This window comes from Lynx canadensis, chromosome B4 (genome assembly GCF_007474595.2).
Source record: "Lynx canadensis isolate LIC74 chromosome B4, mLynCan4.pri.v2, whole genome shotgun sequence".
Taxonomy (NCBI): Eukaryota; Metazoa; Chordata; class Mammalia; order Carnivora; family Felidae; genus Lynx; species Lynx canadensis.
Window position 1 is genome coordinate 57,845,972 of NC_044309.1, and position 15,601 is coordinate 57,861,572.

At 36.7% G+C, this 15,601-nt stretch overlaps 1 protein-coding gene across 3 annotated transcripts in view; it reads left to right on the forward strand.

Moving 5' to 3' along the window:
- Nucleotides 1-15,601, forward strand: part of IRAG2 (inositol 1,4,5-triphosphate receptor associated 2) — a 51,943-nt gene that overhangs the window by 16,958 nt on the left and 19,384 nt on the right. For all 3 annotated transcript variants that reach the window (XM_030321955.1, XM_030321956.1, XM_030321957.1), the window contains 8 exons: nt 6,208-6,254; nt 6,357-6,421; nt 6,579-6,686; nt 9,714-9,784; nt 12,649-12,706; nt 14,494-14,557; nt 14,643-14,670; nt 14,928-15,068. In XM_030321955.1, the coding sequence (XP_030177815.1) occupies nt 6,208-6,254; nt 6,357-6,421; nt 6,579-6,686; nt 9,714-9,784; nt 12,649-12,706; nt 14,494-14,557; nt 14,643-14,670; nt 14,928-15,068 (582 nt within the window). The remainder of the gene's footprint in view (nt 1-6,207; nt 6,255-6,356; nt 6,422-6,578; nt 6,687-9,713; nt 9,785-12,648; nt 12,707-14,493; nt 14,558-14,642; nt 14,671-14,927; nt 15,069-15,601) is intronic.

Here is a 15,601-nt window from a genome sequence, read left to right on the forward strand (position 1 = left end):
TAACCAACTGAGCCACCCAGGCGCCCCTGAACATCCGTATTCTTAAGAGGATCTATTTGAGTGAGCAAAGGACTCTAATAAGATTATTATCTCAAAAAGAACATCTCATAGTAAATAATTTGGGGCCCAGCTTAAGACATTTTTGGGAAAAATGGAGTTACTCTACTGACCCAGAAAATTCATTTATTTGGAATATTGCAGGAAAAAAAAAGAATAAATTATTTCTAAACCTCACCTTTTAGAGATTCAGACTAAAATATTTATGATATCTGGGATTTGCATCAAAACAATGCAGGGGTGGGTTTAGTGGGTGACAAAACAGAGTGGCCACAGGTTGGTAATAGCTGAATCTGCAGAACGGGTACACAAATTTTACTTATTCTATTCTGTTACTTTTGTATTTATTTAAATTTTTTCTGGTAATGATTTAGAACTATAGCCACATCACATAGGCTTTGGAATCAAGCAGGCCTGGATTTAAGACTGGCTCTATTACTTGTTCGCTGTGTAAACTTGGACAAGTGGCTTAACCTCTCTGAATTTTCTTGACACCCTCCTACCCTCCCACCCCGTGAAACAGAGATACTACTTTTCAGGGTTCTTTGGAGGATTCAAATACACACATACATGCATTACATGTATGCATATGCATAAAGCAATGGCTATGTTCTGGCCTAACCAGTCCATGGCAACAAACCAAATCAGTTATATTTAAAGAAAAGACAAACCTTAATTCTGTTTCCCCACTCGCTGATGAGTAGGAAGGCCTTTCTTCTCCATGGGGTCCTGTCTCAACATTTCCAAGAGCCTCTAGGGGTGTATACCAATATCTCCTAATGTCCTTCAGGCCTGACCAACTAGTGAGTCCCAGGGCAGGATGCTTCAATTCCTGAGAGGCTTAGGGGAAAGGAAGCTGGTTTCAGCACTCACATCTCTGCAGGCCTTTTGTTTGTGACCCATAATCCCCACATGCCCTCCATGCTTAACTCTTTGGAGCTCTGTGCCTGATCACCTTAGTGATCTTTACTCCCCGGCCAGCAGAGAGGATTCTCCTTTCTTGTCTCAGTACTTCAGAGCAAGGTCCTTCTACAGTGTTGGGGGGCGGACTACTTGTGATGGGATTGTTAAAATGACCCTCTCTGTGTCAAGGTGCATACAGAGATAAGCCAGTGGGCTGGGAGGCACAGTGGCCAGGAGCCGTCTCCCACTGACTCCAGTACTGTGGCTCCCGTCAGTGGGGGGCGGCCCAGCGGTCTGTTTAGCCCGACTTCCTCAACTCTTCCTCACTCTTGGCAGTTTCTCTCCAGGGCCCAGTTGTCTCTCCTTGTAGTCTGTCTTCTTTTTCTTAATCACATGCTCCCGCCATGGAGTCTGACCAGCAACCGAAGAGCCAAACTGGGCGTGTGCCTAGGTACCTATGTGTGTCCCCACATACTCAGAGAATTAAGGAGCTTCAGGAAGATTCCATGACAATGAAATGGATTCTCCTCGCGGCACCTTGGTGGCTCAGTCGGTTAAGCATCTGACTTCGGCTCGGGTCATGATCTCACAGTTTGTGAGTTCGAGCCCTGCGTCGGGCTCTGGGCTGACAGCTCGGAGCCTGGAGCCTGCTTCAGATTCTGTGTCTCCTTCTCTCTCTGCCCCTTCCCTGCTCATGCTCTGTCTCAAAAATAAATAAACATTAAAAAAAAAAAAAAAAGAAATGGATTTTCCCCTTTACCTACTTCAGTCTCAGATCTGACCCCTCCAAGACACTTTATGATGTATGCAAAGTACCTGTTTCCTAGTAAACACTCAGAAAGCAGCTATAGCTGTCACCCAGAATCAGAATTATCAGCAGTGTGAAGCTCAAAAGATCCCTTCTCATGAGCATTATGTAATGTGTAGAATTGTCAAACCACTATGTTGTCTACCCGAAACTAATAAAACATTGTATGTCAACCATACGTCAATGAAAAAAAAAAAAAGACAATACCTTGTCACAATCAGAGGATATGAAGATGAATTTCTCTGTTTTTAATTTGGCTGTTAAAAAAATAGGTCTTTGAGGTCTCCTCCATGTTATTACATGTTTTTGTCTAAGATATACTATCACTAGGAGGAGATGATTTATGAGACAAAGGACAGAGTCAATTTTGAAATATCTCAGAAGATTTTCTGGTCATTGTCTGTCATAACCTTGGAGAATAAATAACATTGCCAGTTGCAAAATTGGAACATGTAGAAGTTGACTGATAACTGTACTATAAATGAACCTCAGATTGGTAGGTGTGTCCTGTAGATCTGAGGGTGTGGTGTCCTTTTAGGTACAAAAAAAAAAAAAAAGCTTGTGAGGAAATTTAGTTTTGTTTAGGTTATAGTAGTTGTGATCTTTTGGTATTCGATTTTACATTCTCTTTCCACAACATTGAAACCAACACTGAGTCAAGGACTTTTTTTTTTTAAGTTAGAATGAAATAAGCCTATATATAGACTCTTTTCAGGTTTTTTCCTCAGAAAACCCTATGAATTTATTGGAGTAGTACTGATCATCTAAAATAGATCTAATAGTAAAAATTACATTGGTAACACAAATGGAAGGGTCTCTGGTCATAAAATCTATAGCTAGAGAAACATTTTATCTAAAAGAGCAAAAATAAAGTAATCCTGGGAGATGATCTAGGCCTATTAATCACTCTTACTAATAACCTAAATATTAATAATAATAATATCTTATTCTTCATATTTTTCTATCTAAATATTGAAATAATCCTGGTGTGTGTGTGTGTGTGTGTGTGTGTGTGTGTGTGTGCATGTGCATGCCTGTGTGCGTGGCCTGCGTTTGCTGACCCAGCCCATGGGAGAATATGTCTCACTTTGTTCCATGAGTACCTGGCTACCCCACCCTCCATTAGACGCTTGCTGTCAAAAGCAAATGGGCTGGCCACGGATTTTCATGTAAATGTTATGCAGGTTGCTATTTGAATGACTTGCACAGGAAGAACATTCTTCCTGCTCTATGCTGTCGACATGTGTTAGACTCATTGACTTGAGCCAGTCTTCTACATGTAAGTAAGTCTGTCATCTGAACTTTCTTTTTCTTGCTTTTAGTCAGTTTCTTAACTTGTCTTGGTTTTAAAATATATCCAGAAATTTATCTTTTTCATGATCTGCCAAGTATTTATAGCTGTTTTGTGGAGGTTAGGCTTTCCTGTGGGTCCAGGATGCTGGTTTGAATAGTGGTGACTTGAAGCTGGGGGGAAAAAAGCACAATTGTAGAAAATTTTTGCTGAGTTGTCTGTCATCCCCGCTCAATATGCACAGACACCCTGAGGACTTATATTGCCAGTTTCATTAACTAGAAATCTAAATTTGAAAAAAAAAATCATTTTTCTAGTTATTCTGTAAGAAGGGAAAAATGCTTGGACCAATTTATGAAAATCTAGGCTTGAGATATGTTTGTTGTCTATTGGGATTTTTCCGATCAGTGAGATATAGAAAGACTAATGAATTGGAAATAATATCCAATTGCTTACCTTGCAACTGCTCCTGAACAATGATGTAGTAATGTGTGGCTGCTAAATGTGACATTTCTCCAAAATTACAGAATTATTATTTAATCCATAAATATTTTACGTTTATCAAAAAGCTTCTCTCTAAAATGTTTCACATATAAGGTATTAAAACAGAAGAAGGGCTTACACAGAGCATTACAGCAAATGAGACTCATTTGTAATGGAGGTAAACCGTATTTTGCTGTATTTATTATTTTGAGTTTAAATAATAGACATTTTTTAGTTTATAAAAATGATGTGTTTCCTGTTTTCTCATATTGAAAGCCAGCTTAATTAAGTATAAAATACTTAAGTATAAGGTAAAATTTCATACCCCTTAAATTCAGATATAGGTATCCACAACCCTAATAGGTATAAGAAGTCTTTTTCTGAAAAAATTAACTTTTTAGTTAGTACAATATAATTTATTATTATTATTATATATGTATTATAGCACAGCAGCAAGTGTTTCAAGACATATATAATCAAATTTTTATATGTTATAGGATTTTAAGGGGGTCTGATTTTTAAATTATCAAGGAATGAATCCTTGTTGACTTTTATGAAGTATGATATTCAATAAAACTGAAGGATATTTAATATTTTACTATTTTTATAGCTTCATTTCTTACCTGTATATTGGAATATAGTTAAATAAGCATGTAATAATTGCTAATACAATCTATTAACTATTTTAATGATGGGGATATCATCATTTACCTGTAGGGTATAAGGTACAATTTCTCTTCAAAATGTAATTCAGGGCACTTGGGTGGCTCAGTCAGTTAAGTGCCTGACTCTTGATTTCAGCTCATGTCATGACCTCACAGTTTTGTTGGTGAGATTATGCCTCATGTTGGGCTCTGCACTGACACTGCAGAGCCTACCTGGGATTCTCTCTCCTCTCCCTGTCTCTCTGCCCCTCCCTTGCACACGTTCTCATTCTCTCTCTCTCTCTCTCTCAAAAATAAAGACATTTAAAAAAATGTAATTCAAATATGACCCCAGTCTATTTTGTGCATATTACTTTCCTCGGTGCAATGCTGCCTATAATTTATGGTTTGGTTTAGGCATTTGTCTTCCTGACTGGCCTACAAACTCCTGTGGGACAAGTACTGTAGTTTAGTGTGCCTCCGGCCTCTGTCACTGTTCCTGGGACAAAGTGGGCCTTTGATGAAGGTTGTTGAATTATATCAAGCTGATGTCATGAGAGGCTTCAGGCACGCATGATCTGACCCAAAGGCATTTAAAGCAGAGACAAAATGAAATAGGGAAGATTGTTCAACATTGATATATAAGAGGATTAGGTATAAATTCTTGCTTTGCAAGTTTGTGGATATTTCTAAACATTTGAGGTGAACGTTGTAAACATTTATGTTTAAATCATCTACCTGTTTCAAACAATAATTGGCAAGTCTGTACCTCACCAACAGCCTGGGTTAGGGTATCTCAGAGACAGTTCTGTTTACAGTAGAGAGGACACTGTATTTCATCCGAACTGGTTTTGGAAGCTTACATTACTATTCTGAATACTGCTGGGAAATTATTTGATTCACTGGCTTTACTTTCTTTACCTGAAATAAGTAAATACTTTCTTGCTAAAACCCACTTCATAAGGTTGTTAGATGAATTAAAGTAGACGATATATGAAAAGGGCTTCTATAAATTTTGAATGCTGTGATTGCATTGCATAACTACATATTCAGCAAACTCTTACTAAATCCTTACCTTTCTGTGACTATAGTCCATATTATCTGGGGTAGATTCTAAATACTGGGTGTGATATACAATATCCCTCCATTGAAACCTGTTTGGTTGTGGCTGTTAATAAGTTCTCTGCTTGATTATAGAATATGTAAGTGTCTTCACCTTTGCATGGTCTGTGCAGGTTTTTGGTATTTTCGAATGGTTTCAGTTTTCAATATTAAATTTTATTTCCCACATAAACCAAATAATAATGAAAATATACTTATCAGAAAAACGTATTATTAAAGAGTAACCCATGTTCCTACTGCATTATTTGAGAGCATGTGAACTAATCAACCCTAATGTCCTCAAGTTCCCCCAAATTAGGAAATCCTGATCAAGATTAAGAAATTCAAATAAGACTTTCAAGCATTTGCCCTGACAGGCTGGGACTACAGTTTTGTTAAGCTCTTTTTGAGCGCCGAGTAGTAGGTGGTGACGTCGATGTAATCCCTCAGATCTTTGAGAATGGGATTAAGTTTAAAATGTATGATTTGTCTAGCTGGAAAATAGAAAACCATTTTTAAATCACCAGGTCAAAAGTTTTAGGTTGAATAACATTTCCATAAATAGAAATATTTTATTACGCCCACATAGAATGTTCTGTTTAAAGACAACTTAAGTTCATGAAATAAACTCTATCTGCCCTTTAAGTTTAGAATTTGTTTTGCCCGAGAATTTATCAGGTATTCTTTAAATATTGAACTTGTAAGTATATTTAAAATTGGATTTTTTTTGCAAGCACAACTTTTGAGAAGTATGTATATCAGCCTGCACTATACCATCCCCTTCCCATATCCTCTCAAAAAGAGCAAAGTAAATACGGGTTCGTTTAAAACTCTATGAAAATGTTTGGTTTAAACAACCTCTCTAGAATGGAAAATGTCAAATTGTTAAACTTGTTTTTCCTCCTTTTTTTTGTCTTTAGGAGAATGGTGTTGAATGCTTGTATCCTAAGAGCCTGCCACAGTCCAGGTTTGCCTGTTTGTATATGTGAATTAGAATGCATATTTTGTTAATTTTTAAGGAAATCTTTGGACCTGACGCTCCAAAATGTCTTCTCTACGCATTTGACAGGGAATATTCCACACTATCATCTCCTGGACACACTTCATCCACAGAGAGTACTGTGACTTCAAGTGGTGAGTGAACTTGGAAAAGATATAAAAATAGAGTGTTAGTTTTATAACTAGAAGCTTGATTTCTGTGACCTGCTGAGGTGAGTGCAAATGAAAAGAACATAGGCAAATAATTTCTTTTTGCATAGTGTTCATGCTGTTAGTTTCTTCCTGTTGATAGATTCTGGGTCAGAAATTTTGAATATGGCTTCTGGTGACCTTGTCTGTAAGTCACTCTGTGAGAAAGAGGAGGATACAGGATCAGCTTCTTCTATGATAAAGATCACAGGTAAGCTATTGGAGTTGAAATATTCAAATATAGTTTCCATTCTAAAACAGTAAGCAAACCTGTAAGCCACTAGACTAACTATCCTCATAGTTCAGTAATATTTTATTTAAAAAAATGAGGTTATACTCTGGGGAGAAGAAGTCCAAGAGGTGCCATTTTTCCCCCCAATTCTGTAGATAGAGCAAAACTTACAATATATTTTAATAGGGCTTAAATATTTCCTAATGGCATAGGTTGACTGGATACAACTGGGTCTCAACTGTGGCACAGATATAGACTCATCTGCTTAGCAAATTCTCAGAATCCCCATTAGAATCTATTTGGTTGAAAGGAGGGGCCAGTTTGTGATGGTTCACTCAGGGGGCAAAAGAATTAACTATATACTATGTTGGATCCCTTTTTGAGTCTGAAAACAAAGTAGTGATTCTCAAGCATTCCCACTAAACCATCACTGCAGTTAACACTCACGGAAGTCCATAGGCTCCTGTTCACCCCAAACACATCAGTCAAGGAAAATCCATTCTATTGTGTGAACTGGACAGTTCAGATATAGATGCTAAACTAAAGGAGTTGTAAAATTGTAGAAATGGAATCTATTCCTTACTTAAACTGAAGAATATCTTCATATTCTACTTCAGACCGAACAAGAGAAATTTATTTTTATTTTTTTAATTTTATTTATTTATTTTTTAATTTTTTTTAATGTTCATTTATTTTTGAGAGAGAGACAGAGACAGAGACAGAGCGTGAGTGGGGGAGGGGTAGAGAGGGAGAGGGAGACGCAGAATCCAAAGCAGGGTCCAGGCTCTGAGCTGTCAGCGCAGAGCCCAATGCGGGGCTCGAACTCACGAACCGCGAGATCATGACCTCAGCTGAAGTCGGATGTTTAAACTGACTGAGCCACCCAGGCGCCTCTTTATTTTTTTATTTAAAAACATTTTTTTAGTGTTTATTTTTGAGAGAGAGCGAGACAGAGCGTGAGCAGGGGAGGGACAGAGAGAGATGGAGACATAGAATCCGAAGCAGGCTCCATGCTCTGTGCTGTCAGTACAGAGCCCAACATGGGGCTTGAACCCAGAGCCGTAAGATCATGACCTGAGTCAAAGCTGGACGCCCAACTGGCTGAGCCACCCAGGCACCCCCCTGAATAAGAGAAATTTTAATTAGAACTACATCAGGGTACCATTTTTCACTAGTCATGTAGACAAAGATGCAAAAATTTTATTATACTCTGTTGGTTAGACTGTGGGGAAAACTGGAAATCTCATACATTTCTATAGGGAATGTAAATTATTATAATTAATATAGAAGGGAATTTGCTGATATCTACCAATATGTTAAATGTACATATCCTGTGATAAGACAATTTGGTTTCTGGGAATTTATCCTATAGCTCTAAGCACACACATAACTTGTAGAAGTTTCTTTACTACAGCATTGTCTATAATAACAAAATATTGGAAACAAGTTAACTATCAAAAGAAGCCTAGTTAATATATATTGGCATCTCAATGTAATGGAATACTACTATGAATCCATAAACATATATAAGGAAACTTCCTTAGAATGATATCAAATAACTATTGTCTCTTTAAAAAAAACAAATATAAAACATTATATATTGCGTGTAAAATTTTGTGGTGAAAAAGGACAAGAAGAAGTTTTTATGTATACATAAAATACCTCTGAAAGGCTAGACAAAAATAACATTGTCTATGCAGATAGAAAGTAGGTTTCTGGCAGGCATGGATGGGAGGGATAATTTTCACCATAACGGTTTACACTTTTAAATTTATGGACCATATGAATCTATTCTCTGTCTTAAAAGTTAATGAAAACATCGGGCACCTGGGTGGCTCAGTCCATTGAGACTCTGACTTTGGCTCAGGTCATGATCTTGTGGTTCATGAGTTTGAGCCCTGCATTGGGCTTGCTGCTCTCAGGACATAACCTGTTTCAGATCTTCTGTCCCCCTGTCTGTCTGTCACCCCTTGGTCGTACTCTCTCCAAAATAAAATAGAGATGAGCACTGGGTGTTGTATATAGGGGATGAATCACTGGATTCTACTCCTGAAATCATTATTACACTATATGCTAACTTGGATATATATATATATATATATATATATATATATATATATATACACACACATACACACACACACACATATATATGTATATATATGTGTATATATATGTGTATATATATATGTATATGTATATATATATATAGTTTTAAAAAGTAATAAAAAAATAAAGTAAAAGTTAACAAAAACTTGAAATTTCATTGGAAAAAGACTTTTTCATTTTGTTCTTATTTCCATATAAAATTTAAAAATATAATACATACTTTATTCCTTTTTTAAAAAAGAAACACAACCTATTTATAGCTGCTGACCTTTGTGCCTGCACTGAACTAAATTCAAGACAATGGATCATATAAAGAGGAAAATCATTATCAAGTACATTTCAGTACGAATAAGGTACACAAAAATAAAGGAAATTACAAAAAGAAATGGCATACATTTATAGTGCCTTCATTCCTTAGTTTAATGATTTTCTTTTTTAGAAAGATACCACATTTTGGAAGAATATCATACTTGTTTATCAGTATTACATATGCAATTTTTAAAAACCGGTTTGTCAAGCTATTAGAAAGCTACTAAGTTACTGGTTGTTCAACCTTCCTTCATCCAGCTTCTATAAGTATACTAGTAATGTGTTTGATTTAAAAAAAAAAAGCAGCAGCCTTAAAAAAGATTTTAAAAACTTACTTGAAGGCCATTCATACAGATATTAATTTCTATTAAGAAATCTTATAGGGCTAGCTTTCTTGGGAACCTTAGCTGCTCTAGACCTGATTTTGAATCAATGGACACGTTTAAAGTTTTATAGTATATAATTTGTCTCACATGTTAAGATTTTTGCCACTTACTAGTCTGCTCATAATTGCCACCCTCACTATTTCTTCCTCTTTCACTTGTTACTGCTCAGGCAACTGTTCAGTGTGTTCCCTTTCTCTCACAGGCAAAAGTTCAGCTCATGACAATACTGCACCCCAAGGCTCTGTGAGTGAGGACAAAACCACATTAAGTCTGGTAAGGAAATATACGCGTGTTGGCAATAAAAGTAATGATATAGTACGATGGTAGAACTGTCCCTTTAAATTTGTAAAATATTCTTAAAAGCACATTTTATCCTTTCAAAATATTAAGTTAATAGAATTTAATCACATCAATGTATTATTGATTAAGAAGTTGGTGCCCAAGAGTCCCTGTGACTTGTCCAAGGTCACACAATAGAGTTAGAGCTAGGACTTCCTTACTCCACATTGTTTTTTCATTCATTCACTCACTTATTCATCAAAGGTCTACTGGAAACATGTTAAACATCTATCAATAGAGGACTTTTAAGTAAACAAATGTATTAATAAGTAAGGTTAAATAAAACAGTAATATTTACCTTAAAGATCTGTTCTAATTAAGAGAACATGTTCTAATTAAGGGAAGAAACATACAGTTACTCAGTAATATACAATTACGCAGTGTGGTTAGTGATGTAAAAGAAAAATGCTTGGGTTAGGAGGCCAGACACTGTCATGGAGGAGGTACTTTGTGAATGGTATTGAATGCTATCCAGGAACCTGGAAAACTGCTATACAACATTATTTAAATGTTTACAGAAAAAGTTCCTTTCCTTAAAGAGAAAGTTCATTGACACTGGTATGAATTTATAATTATTGGAGAGTAACTTGTAGACTATGGATCCAATTCCATGTTTCCTCAAGGGTCTTATTTATGTATTAGTCCCTCTCTGTATTGTATGTATACAGGTATGTATGTGTGTGTGTGTGTGTGTGTGTGTGTGTGTGTATTGTTTTCTCATCAGTATATAAACATTGTTTTAGTTAGGCCCATTTGGTTTTAAGAAACAGAGACTTACAAAAGCTAACTCAAGCTGAGAGATGGTTGTGGCATAAATACATTTGAGGCAATAGGGTGGGCAAAAACTTTATAGTATTTTAGTCTGAAGGGAGTGGAATGATGGGATATGTGATTTGGAATCATCCTTTGTAGTGTGAAGTTTATATAGAGTGTAGTGTTGGCTAGCAAACATGCCAAAAGTGGTTGCCCCTTATAAAATAATAGAGGAATATTTGAGTCCTCTAATTTTTTATGGTAGTCTTCTGAGAAAAAGATTTTTTCTCATCTCAAGACAAGATAGAAATAAACTTAAAAATATGGGTTAGAATTAGAAAATGTAGTCATGGAGATGAGGTGCTGGTTAGGATGCCATTGATAATTCAGGCAAGTGATGAGGATAGTATGAATTTGGTGTGGATGGATAAAAGACTAATTTGGGAGATATTTAAGGGACAGAGTTTATAGGACACAGTGACTGATAACCAGGGTAGGTGTGGGGGATGCATGGGAAAATGTAGATACTCAGGATTGTGGCTTATCCAACAGAATGAATAGGATTTCATGAGAAGAGGGAGGCAGTAAGAAAGGTAAACTTTAGGGGGTAAAATAAGATTGGTTCAAGTCAAGTTTCAAGTTGATGCGAGACATCAATACTCTGAAAGATTACATATACAGCTGTATATCTATATTCATAAGTTCATTCCTAGGACTTTAGGGGTAGACACACATTTGTGAGTTACCAGCTAAAAAAACAAAAAGTATGTGGGTGAGATTTCTCAAGGAGACTTGGAAAGAGCAGGCGGGAAGAGCACACAGAGAATAATGGACTCTTGATGATTCCATTATCTAAGAAAAGAAGGCAATGACAGAAGAAACTCAGAAGGAGCTACTGCAGCAATGGGAGGACATCAGGAGATGAAAACCAAGGAACGAAAAATCTTCAAGGAGGAGGGGATTGTAGGTCATTTTAGATGCCACAAAGAGGTCAAGTAAGCTAAAGACTGAAAAATTTCCATTGAATTTGGCAATAGAGAGTTCACTGATAACTGGAAGGGGCAGTTTTCTTGGAGTATTGGGTGGAGGGACAGATGGGAGTTGAAAAACTGGAAATTGCAACTATGGACAATTCTTCCCAGAAGAAGCATGGCCATAAGGGAGAGGAGAGAAAGAAGATGCCACAGATGGAAGAGATTAGGGTGTTGAGGGAGGATTCAGAAAACTTAAGAATATTTAAATGTTGATAAGAATGACCCAGAGGTTTACCTTTATTACTGCATTTGTTACATTTTATCAAAGTCCTAGCTTCAATTATCTAAAAATTACATGACATGGTATCAATGGCTCTACCAAGGAAATTTGTCATAGACTTGCTTTTTATGGAAAATTTCTGAGAATGTTGAATAATTGTCACCATAAAAATGATTTTATACCTATTGCTTTCCCATTAGATTTTCCCAGGCAGTATAGTACAACCCTCTAATTAGGGTAATTCTTGTTGTATAGATATGTTTGTAGGATAGCTGGCCAGTGACCTTAAAATGTATTTATACGGAGTAAAAGCCTAACATAACACAATCCTAGTTGCTATTTTTGCCACCAGTTCCCCAGCAGCCTATCTAGAAAGCTACATGTGATAGTCCTAGATCACCCCCACCTCTTCATGCATCCAGTCCTACCTCTCCATCAAGCTCCAGCATGTTTCTCATCTGCAGAGACTTGCCATGCTTCTCAAGCCATGGTGTCTCCCTATCTTTGTAGAGCACTTATTTATTCACATCTCATTTATTTGACAATCAAACCTAGTGGTTGCCTTGTGGTAATTTGTATCACTATTCATCTATTTCTGTCTTGTGTACCTCAACTACATTGGAAAACCCCTTAGAGCTAGTACTGTTTTATTCTTAACCCCTAGTTCAGTTCTTTGAATATCACAGTGTTTTTGATAGAGTAGGGTTAGGAGAGGACAGGAAGTTGGGAAATGATTGGTTATGAAGGATTTCCACTCTATGTACAGCAATAAAATCTCTTTATGATTTTAGGAAGCTAAAGAGGAACCAAAAACAATAGATGAGCATAGAAAAGAATGTGCCGCAGGAGGTAAGGAATGTTCTCTCCCAAACCCCATGTGAACTTTTGTTCCTTGCTTATATTTTTATGAGTGAAATCTTTCTGAGTAAAGATGTGCCTATAATTCTGCATCTCTAGATAAAATCAGCCAATAAAACTGACTCTTGCTTCATTTTGTATCATTTTTGTAAAGCCACATTTATGTTACATTAACTATTAAGCTCCAGAGGACTTGTAATAGCTTCTACACTATTGTGAACAAAGAACCATGCCAGTGTTGGTAGTGAATTCTAAGCTCCACTTTGAGATTTTTTTTATTATCCCATCCAACAGTGAATAAGACTAAGTATTTAAAAATAAGTGCTAATATGCTTTGCTCCCCCTTTCACCTCCATTAGGATAGATTTGAAGCTTTGAAGTCAAGCAGACTCTACACTGGGTCATTCTCTGACTAGCAGATTTGGAAGAATATTTAACCTGAGTGTCAATTTCCTCATCTGTAAAATGGAAATGATGAGAAAAAAAATTAATCTTTATTGAGAATTCATGTGCAGAGTTTTATTTAGTTCCCCCAAATATGCACTTGTATTAGATAGGTAAATTGCAATTCAGTTTCCTAGCCTGTAGACTTTGGATGGTACAGTACCTACCACAGGTTTGCTCTGAGGATTGAATAAGTTTGGTATAAAACAGGTGGAAAACGCTTGGCAAAGTTCTCATAAAAGCTACTATAGAAAAATAAGGGCACCTGGGTGGCTCAGTTGGTTAATCTTCTGACTTTTTTTAAAGTTTTTTTTCAACGTTTTATTTATTCATTCATTCATTTATTCATTCATTCATGAGAGAGAGAGAGAGAGAGAGAGAGAGAGAGAGAGAGAGAGAGAAAGCAAGCAGCAGAGGGGCAGAAAGAGGGAGACACAGAATCTGAAACAGGCCCCAGGCTCTGAGCTATCAGTACAGAGCCCAACACAGGGCTTGAATCCATGAACTGTGAGATCATGACCTGAGCCAAAGTCGGACACTTAACCAACTGAGCCACCCAGGCACCCCAAGCATCTGGCTCTTGATCTCAGCTTAGGTCTTGATCTCAGGGTCATGAGTTCAAGCCTTGTGTTGGGCTCTGTACTGGGCATGCCTAGAGTCTACTAAAAAAAAAAAAGAAAAAAAAGTAAAATAATATCATCCTTACTTTATACACGTTTGATGAAGTTGTGACTTGTTCCAGGTCACAGAGCTATAAAGGTGAAAGCTGGAACTTAAACCAGGTTTTTTCCATCTCTAATACTCTTCATAACTAATATATCCTTTTTGCGAAGTTGTCATGAAGAGTATCATTATATGTAAAGAGCGTTGTTTTGGGACTGGCACATAGTAAACTTGTGACAAATGGTTGATACCATTTTATTGTTGCTGTTGTTGTTATTATTATTATTATGCTATTATACCACTACTATTACTTCAACGACTACTCCTGCTGCTGTTAAAGCCTTGATCTGAAGAAGGACCAAGGTACCAGAGGAAGGTGTGCATTTAGCCATGGGATCGAGTCAAACATTCAAATGCAAAGAGAGCAATTGGACTCTGAGACCTCTTCAGGTTTCAGACTATTCACACGGTGATGTGTGAGCCAATGATTTTAATGTCATTGTGATCCCAATAGCATAACATAACATTATCTTATATTTAAGAAACTGCCTTATTAGCTGGCTGTTATTTCAGCTATACGTCAATGAAATGCCTGTAGTGGAGAGGGGACGTTTGATTGTGTCTTCCACTAAGCCTTTATAACCCAATAATATTTTATTGTCTTTTAATAGTTGCTGCTGTTTCCTCTCTCCCTGTAACCACCGTGAAATCGGTTAACTTTAAACAAAGTGACAAGTAAGTTCTTCATATGGCATGCTCACATTTTTTGCTTCTCTATTGGATTACGTTTGAACACTTTTTTTTTTTTCTTATCCTACAGCACTTCTGCTAATGAGAAGGAGGTGGAGGTGAGTTTTGTCCCTTTAAGTTAAAAAAAAATGTTTCTGACTCCCTTGCCTATTGTCACTTCATACAGTCTATGACAAGCTGTCATACATTTGGTGTCTGGTTACCTTGGCAGTGACTAAGTGCAGGTAAAGCCGATGTATGCCAGCATTATGTTGCTGGGAGGAGAAAGTAATGACTCAGCATAATCCAGTATTAAGTTGAAATATTTCACTACAACCAATTTTCTCCCCTCACCTTCACATTATTTTGACAATAGGCTGAATTTCTCAGATTATCTTTGGGATTTAAGTGTGACTGGTTCACCTTGGAGAAAAGAGTAAAGCTTGAAGAAAGATCACGAGACTTGGCAGAAGAAAATTTGAAGAAAGAAATCACTAACTGTTTAAAGCTGTTAGAGGTGAGAACCCTAACATTTGGGGACTACACATCTGGTCATAGTGTTAATAATGTTTTCAAAATTACATAGGAGTTTACTTTTATGACTAAAACCAATACCAGGCACCAACCCCTGCCTGACTCAGATGTGAATTAGAGGAAGTAAGAATTCAGGATCAGGCTAAAATAAAAGATTGCTAATAGAGTATGAGCAATAAAAAAAAAAAATGTCTCTTAAAATCATTGTGGGTCACCTGCCTTCTCTCCAAATGTTCACATAGGTTTCAGGCAGAAGAGTCATCATGCAGGAAACTGAGCAATAGGAGATAATATCAATTTTAAGCTTCAAGGAAGAGAATCAAAAGTCTATTTCCATTTAATTAACTGAAAAAAAGAATGGTGACTGATTTTAGTCTTGTCAGATGATGGGCAAGCCCTGTGTAGGTAGATAGGTAACAACTACTACTATTTTTCCGTTTTGTGAAATAACCATAAGTATAGAGATGGGTTGGAAAATTAAGAAGGTTATTTTTGGAAAAAGAAAAATAAAAATTT